General features: G+C 33.1%; 1 protein-coding gene across 1 annotated transcript; it reads right to left on the bottom strand.

Annotated features, from left to right (window-relative positions):
* Positions 1-3,519: 3,519 nt before the first annotated feature.
* LOC117320164 (kinesin-like protein KIF12) lies at positions 3,520-7,782 on the bottom strand (the record flags this gene model as incomplete). Its single annotated transcript, XM_033874828.1, is given in 6 exon segments — positions 3,520-3,627; positions 3,882-3,972; positions 4,742-4,832; positions 4,992-5,072; positions 5,569-5,673; positions 7,592-7,782. Coding segments are annotated over 6 exon segments (667 nt in total), but the record flags the coding sequence as incomplete, so codon positions are not given.
* Positions 7,783-7,864: the final 82 nt, after the last annotated feature.

The raw sequence follows: 7,864 nt of genomic DNA, 5'->3' as shown, positions 1-7,864 counted from the left end.
GGTTGTATATTAAATTTTCAGGTGAACTAAGTTTTTTTTGACTTGATAATCCATCTCTAGATAATCAGTTATGATACTAAACCTTCCTCCAAATTAATTAGTACAAAATATTAAACATTCTTCCCATGAAAAAACTGTTCCAAACCATATAAACATATATGATGTTACAACAAAACTCTGTTTTTATCTACATACATACTAAAATTAATTGCTATATTAAAATGGAAGAACCTCATTATTATTTGGTAGCCACAGTAGCCTGTACTGTTACCATAGCAACTCTACAGGAGAATTATATCATATACATATGTAGTAGTTTTTAAGCATTTTTTTTTCTGCGTAGCAATGTAATTAGCAGTACTCTGGTTCCCTCCATTTGAAAAAAACCGTATTCATGTACTAGCAAAAGTAACTGTGATATTATTATGTTCAAATGATATCAGCAAAGTCAGATTTTTTCCCATTCATCTGTTATTGAATATACAAACAACGTGTGATAAGCATAGCTATTTTAAATAATTATAACAAATAAATTTAAAGAAAAAATTTGCCAGAAATCATTTGATTACATAAAGTGACATACATGAAGTTATATAGGAAACTCTATGGATCTTACACAACCCAACTCTAGCTCCTAGACTTGGTTGAAATTTCTTGGAAAATATTCAACAAATTCATTTAATGCTAAATATTTTGTTCATGGAAATTTAAGGAATCTGACCTAAATTTCACTTTTTTTGTTTGTTTGTTTTTTTTTTAATTTAATTTAATTTTTTTTTTGTCAAGAGAAATCAAGTTTTTGCTTCTCAAGTTTATCAGAACAAATCAGAAAAATTATGTTTCTTTTCCAAAAAATTGGAACCAGAGAGAAATCCTGGAAGAATCCTAGCTTGTTGTGTTTTATGCTGCCTTTAGTCCTTTATCTGTTGAGCCAAATTGTTCAAAGCCAGCTTGTTAACTGAACACTGTAACTGAATTGTTATCAGAAGTTATAAATTCATCTTTCTTTTGAGGAATAGAAACAATCATTAGCATACTTGCAAATCTTTGATTTTGTTTTCATAAAATTTTCAAATAAACCAAAACAACAGACAAAAACCTACCACTCACAACTGTTTTGACATATATATTAGGGTATGCATAAACAGCTAGCTGTCATATTTTAATTTTTGTCGTGGTGCAATGGATTTAAAATGTTCAGCAAAAAGCAAGATTATATGAATTCTGCTGTTGTTTCAACTTTTAAAATTAGCATGAATTCAAAGGTATGATTACAGTTACTGAATTTCAAAATCAAATTTCTTGGCAAGTATATAGTAGTATTTTCTATTCTATCCTTCAAAATTACATCTTAATGCTTTTTTTCAATGCAAACACATGCACTGTATAAGTTATACAATGTTGATTTCCACAGAGTAACGAAAACAAGCTATGGTGACTTTGAACAATGGCATGCATGAATTCATTGTTATAAACCTTCTACAAGTACACACCATGTCACAAAAAAACATCAGGCCCAACTTAAGGTCCAAATTACATGCTTTGTCTTTCTTTATTCTAGTTCTTACCCGAAGAAATTGCTGTAAAATTAAAATAACCTTGAAAATTAAACTTGGATCTATGTGTTTAGAATTGAAACTAGAGAATAAGATTATCAAAAAGATATTTTAAATCTTTAGCATTATCTTTTTTTATTTTATATATATAAGGACATCATTGTATGCTATGCATGTCACTTTTCATATTTTCCTTTAGAAGTATCTGTAGATTCTGAATAACACAGTAAATTTCTAATGAATACCAGTCATACAGTTCTTTATATTTATGTGATGTTAATACTGAATAAATAACAATAACGGTCGTCTGACTCCAAAAACCCATATACTATTGTAGTATACATTCTCTGTAGCGAGTATAGTGGCACTGTTGGCCATGGTGGCCATCTTGGATTTTGGATCAACCCAAATAACAATACTTGATCAGAACCATCTCAGGATAATTTCTGGTAAGTTTGAGCTAAATCCCACTGGTGAAACTTGAGAAGAAATTTGCTGTTGTTCAGGAAAACAATGATTGCACAATCATGTTACAAAATAGCCACCGTGGCTGCCATGTCAAAGTTTTTACAATGTCGAAAAATAACAACACTTTGTTGGCTCTCCTTCCTTAACATCCTCACAAATTTCCAGCTCAATGGCACCAGTGAAACTGGAAAAGAAGTTTAAAATGTGTTTTTCAAGATGGCTGCCATCTTGGATTTCTGACCGACTCGATAAATACCAACACTTGGTCAGGACCATCTCCGGATCATTTCTGGTAAGTAAGAGCTGAATCTCACTGGTGGAATTTGAGAAGTTTGAAACAGGTGTTGTTCAGGAAAACCATGATTGCACAATCATGTTACAAAATGGCTGCCATGTGAAAGGTTTTACGAGGCCGAAAAATAACAACACTTTGTTGGCTCCCCTCCCTTAACATCCGCACCAATTTCAAGTTCAATGGCACCAGCAGAACTGGAGAAGAAGTTTAAAATGTGTTTTTCAAGATGGCTGCTATGGTGGCCATCTTGGATTTCAGACCAACGCAAAAAATAACAACCCTTGGTCGGCATCATCTTGGTATCATTCCAAGCAAGTTTCAGCTCAAATAGCACTGGTGGAACTTGAGAAGAAGTTTAAAATATGTTTTTCAAGATGGCGGCTATGGTAGCCATCTTGGATTTCGGATCGGCCCGAGAAATAACAACACTTGGTCGGGATCATTTCAGGCAAGTTTTAGCTCAATAGCACTGGTGGAACTTGAGAAGAAGTTTAAAATGTGTTTTCAAGATGGCGGCTATCGTGGCCATCTTGGATTTCGAACGGACCCGAAAAATAACAACACATGGTCAGGACCATCTCAGGATCATTCCTGGCAAGTTTCAGCTCAATCCTACTGCTGAAACTTAAGTTTTAAATGTGAAAAGTTTATGGATGGTGCACGACGGACGGCGGACGACAGTGGACGAAGCAGGATGGCTATAGGTCATCCTGACCCTTTGGGTCAGATGACCTAAAAACTGGACAGAAAACCCACACTATATTGCCATTATTTGTCCAATTAACTTCTAGCATTAATAAGACATTTTGTAAAACTTTTCCCTTTCTCAATGGTTAATATATCTGATGTTTATCAAAGGATTTGACTTAAAAAAACGATGTATTGTCATGAAAATTACAAAATTAACCATTATGTCCTTGGTTTTTTTTCTCAAAATATTATTTTTTGCAAAAAAAGGGGGGAAAAAATCCTGGGAAAACATGTGACCTTGAAAATAACCATTAGTTATGGTCTAAATGAGGATGGTAATCAAGAAGGAAATGAACCAAGAGGCATCATAGTGACAGAGGTTTTAACGTCATTCTTGCATACATTTATTGGAGTTTAAGTGTGTTCATTCATCTACAGTGTGAATATCAGAAGTCAATTCAGGAGGAAAATTAACCTGCTCTGAGGTTAGAGGTCAAGTTTTCTCTGTACCTTTCTAAATCCTCGATCCTCTTCATCATCTTCTCATTGTCTTTGTATAGAAGTTGTTGTTCTCGTCGAATCTTGTCTTTTGTTGCATGTAGATCAGCATTTTCAGTCCTTTAAAAGAAAATTTAAGAAACTGAATTAAATAGTAAAAAAAATATACTCACTAACTTTCTCTCTTCTTTTATCTAAATACACTTCTTAATTGGTATGCTCTGTTTCTGTACATTCTTTCCAAATATCCAAATTAATTTTTCTTTCCTAATTTATTTAACATACATTTTGAACTAAAAATTGTTAACTTAAAAGCTTGTCAAATTAAATCTACTGAAAATTCATTTGCATTATGATATTATCATAAACATTACCTTAAAGCCTCATTTTCAATCATATATTCCTGTAACATTTCATATAAGCCAGCTTCCTCAGACTTGGGATCCTTCTTAGGCTGGTCACTGCCTGAGATTTAAACAACAACAGATATTCAATAGTGTGAAGCTAATACAGCTAAACCGTGGAACAAGTTATTTGTAGAACTGGAGAAATCTCCATCTACAGTAGTGTGACAAATGTTCAAAATGTCAAAATTTACTTAAAGTTATTTGTATTTTCAACTTTTTTCTGTCAATTATCCGGACTTCATTCGAGGGTGGATTTTAATGAAATTTTGTATGTTGAAAAAGAAATATTTACAGCTTTTTCCCCATAGTATTCAAGTAATTTACGTTTGTATCTTATTATGTTGGAAGAAATAAAAATTAACTACAAACCAAACTTTCCTTCAAACTCTTACCAAATTTAAAGCAATGTCAAAATGGTGTTGCAAAAATTTTCATGATTCATGCAACAGAAAATAATGCGAAAATGGAATTTCAAACCAATATCTTTCAGCATGTGAAGTTTTGTTAAAATCAGCCTTTTTAACAAACTCATGAAAATTCACTGAAATTTTTTTTTATATGATAACAGTGATTTTAGCGGTCATTATGTAGGGTCAGGATTATTACTGTTAGCCATGAACTGTTAGGAAGCCAACAAACTTTGCCACCAGATAACTGATTTAGGAATACAGGGAAATCTGTGAACTATCAAACAATGAGGTACACAAAAACCATTCAGGTACAACCATGTAATATCGTGAAATTACTACTCCTACATCCTCCGGACCGCATCCTCAGGACGCGAATTAATATGTAACAGAATCTTTATAAAACTTATGCTCTCATACTTTTGTTATTTTCTTGATCCTTCAGAAATTTCTTATATTTCTCATCACTTTCATTCTGCATGGCTGCTTTAGTTTTCTCTGGGAACTCCAACTGTGAATAAAAATACAAATATATATTAAATACAAATAAACAAATAAATTAGAAACTGAAATTATATATTCATATACCAAAACTTATATTCTAAAGAAAGCTTTCCAAAAAATTTCTGTTAGATTTTGGACATTCCAATGTTTGACTAGAATTACTTGCCTGTTGACGCAAATACTGATTTTCATTGCGGAGTATTTTTATCTCTCTCTTCAGACTCATAATCAACTTTTCTCTAGGATCCTGTCATAAAAGAAAAAGAAAGCTATATTCACAATTAACACATATTCAAGTATTTTTAATATTACATTAGTATAATTAACAAGAGCATTAATACTTAAACAATCAGCTTGTATACCAACAAGACAATGACCTCAGAATACCTATCATTAACATTCCCTTGCTAGGAATTTAATTTTCTTCAAGGGAATTCTAAAATAGATTAAAAGAGATTAAAAGATTAAAAGATTATAAAGATTTCAGGAATTTGTCTCCCCCAAATCTCCAAAAATAGTCTCTAAAGTGTAATAGGAGAGGAGTAAATGTAGCGGCCAGACCGGGGTTCAAACCCGGGACCTCTGAACACTAGCTGGTTGCTCTACCAATTGAGCTACCTGGTCACCGATGATGGACCCAGTCTAGTCCCGCTAAAAAAGCATAAAACTTAAATGAAGAATTCTTTTTACTTGAAGAAAGGGTCATGAAACTGGGGCCGCCAGGTTAGAAGTACATCACTTACCATTTTGATTAGTGGTTTAGTTCTGATTTTCTTGGCTCTGCTGGCATATCTCAGTGTGTTCATGGTCTCTGATATATGATGGGATGAGGGGGTGATACAGGCAATCTGGAACAAAATATGAACATAAATTATCATAGATAGATTTGGTCAAAGAATACCTTGTTTGGTTGTTACATGTAGAAAGTCAGCAATAAAATTGTCAAACTCAACAAATTATATCACTGATAGGTATACATGAAGCGGCAATATACATACAAAGTATTACAAAAATTGAATAGTCTCCAATCATGAGAAATGCAAAAAGGGTTTTGTGTTGAATTAGTTTAATATGCATGTGCATAAACTGTCCAAGTTTGGCAAGTGCTTGTGTTTTGGTTTCCTTTCTTCTATAACTGAAATACTGCAACAGTACTGGTTTAATTTCTTATATTGAAATACATTAATGATGTAACAGCATATCTGAACATGTCTGAACTACTACTGCTGCCTCTCGTACCTACTCAGTATAAAAATCTTTTGTTTGAAATCTCTATCCAAATATCTACACACTGTTAACCAAACAAACTACAGTGGAACTTCGTTAACTCAAACTCAGAAAACTCGAATACCCCGCTTAACTTGAAGTACTTCGTCAGTCCCGGCCAAATTCTCTCTTTATCCTAGTAAAGAAAACTCGGAAAACTCGATTCGGAAAACTTGAAAAACTTGGATAATATGAAGTGTAAATTTGGTCCCACCAATAAAAATCCTACTTGAAATGATCGAATAACTCGAAATTTAGACTGAAATACTTCCACCTATAGATTGGGACCTTAAGTGCAAACCTGTGTAAGCTCTACAGGAAATGAAGTCCCGTGTAGAAGGAACTATAAAAGGACGGGAGATACACTCTAATTATACCATGGAAATCAATTTCTGGACAATCCTGCTGTTCCTTTCCTGTGAAATCCATAATACATATACCTTTCCTTTTTTTAATGAAATTCATAATTTATCTGTCTCTAATTAAACATTTACAACATTCTTACACTTGCAATCCTAATGATTATATTAAGTAAATTAAACATGAAAAAAGAACTGTCAAATAGTTTGAATAAATTTACAGGAAACTGGGATGTCTATATAACACAACAAGAAATCCATAAAACCAAGTTGTACATTCAACAACCAATTCAATAAGAATGCTGCGCTAACATGGTATTAGATATTTGTAGCTGATAAAAATCACAATAAGTTTGTGTTTTCACAATTCTTTTTACAAGTTGAAGACACAGTATTATTGATTAGTGCGTGGTAACAGACAGATTTGTTTAGGTTAATCAATACAGGTCCTAACGAGGTTGAAGACAGGTATGAATACCTGTCGTCAGATACGGAGGCTGGGCGTGAGGCAGACACAGGTAACACAGGGTAACCATTGTTTTGTACAGAGAAATGTAATCCTCATCATTAAGGAGATGTGGACCACAAATTTCCTACATGTGTAGTCCTGAACTACAGTAACAATACTATTCTGATTTCCCAGGCCTTACAAGCTAATAAAGCTGAGATGCCAGATCATCACTTTGCTTATATTTTTCACAGCTCCTGTATTTTAAATCAAATACTTGTTAATTTATTGATAGAATTGAAAACAGAAAATATTTGTTTTAATCTTTGGTATTTGTTAAAAATGTTTGTTATATTTTGCATTTTTTTAAGCAGTGATCACATTTTCTTTTGGTTATACATGTTTACCAAGTGTAATTAGGATTACAAATTGAATTGTAAGAACAAAGTTACTTTAATATTTATCATCAAATACAGTGTTTATGCCCTTTCCTCTAGTGTAAAATATAAAAGTTTGGGGAAGGCTATTCTTGAACCACTTTGAGCTTAGTACACTTTTAAAATTGATGATTCTATAAAAATGAAGATATCCTCTATCTCAAATAGAAACATCAGAGCTGAAATCGGAAAAAGGACATAATTCAGTGTAATTCAACAAAAAAAAAAACAGATTCTATTCCTCCTGCACACTTACCATGAGGGTGACTCCACTGCCACCTAGACTGTCTGCCAGAAGCTTTGTCAGCTTGCTGTCTCGGTAAGGAACATGGCCTCCTCTTTTCCGGTGGTCACCAAGGCATGAAATACAGTTTCCTGGTAATATAGAATGTAAAATGATTGTAAAAACATGTTGGATATAAATATGGGGGTTTATGATAATTGCAACTTAATATTTCGGCAACCATCACAACACAAGTTGATTCAGCACCAATGGTCCCACTTCCTCCCTTACTGAGTCCCCAAAACC

Source organism: Pecten maximus, unplaced genomic scaffold, assembly GCF_902652985.1.
Source record: "Pecten maximus unplaced genomic scaffold, xPecMax1.1, whole genome shotgun sequence".
Lineage (NCBI taxonomy): Eukaryota > Metazoa > Mollusca > Bivalvia > Pectinida > Pectinidae > Pecten > Pecten maximus.
The sequence above is the reverse complement of the archived record's forward strand: the minus strand, read 5'-3'. Positions and strand labels throughout refer to the sequence as shown.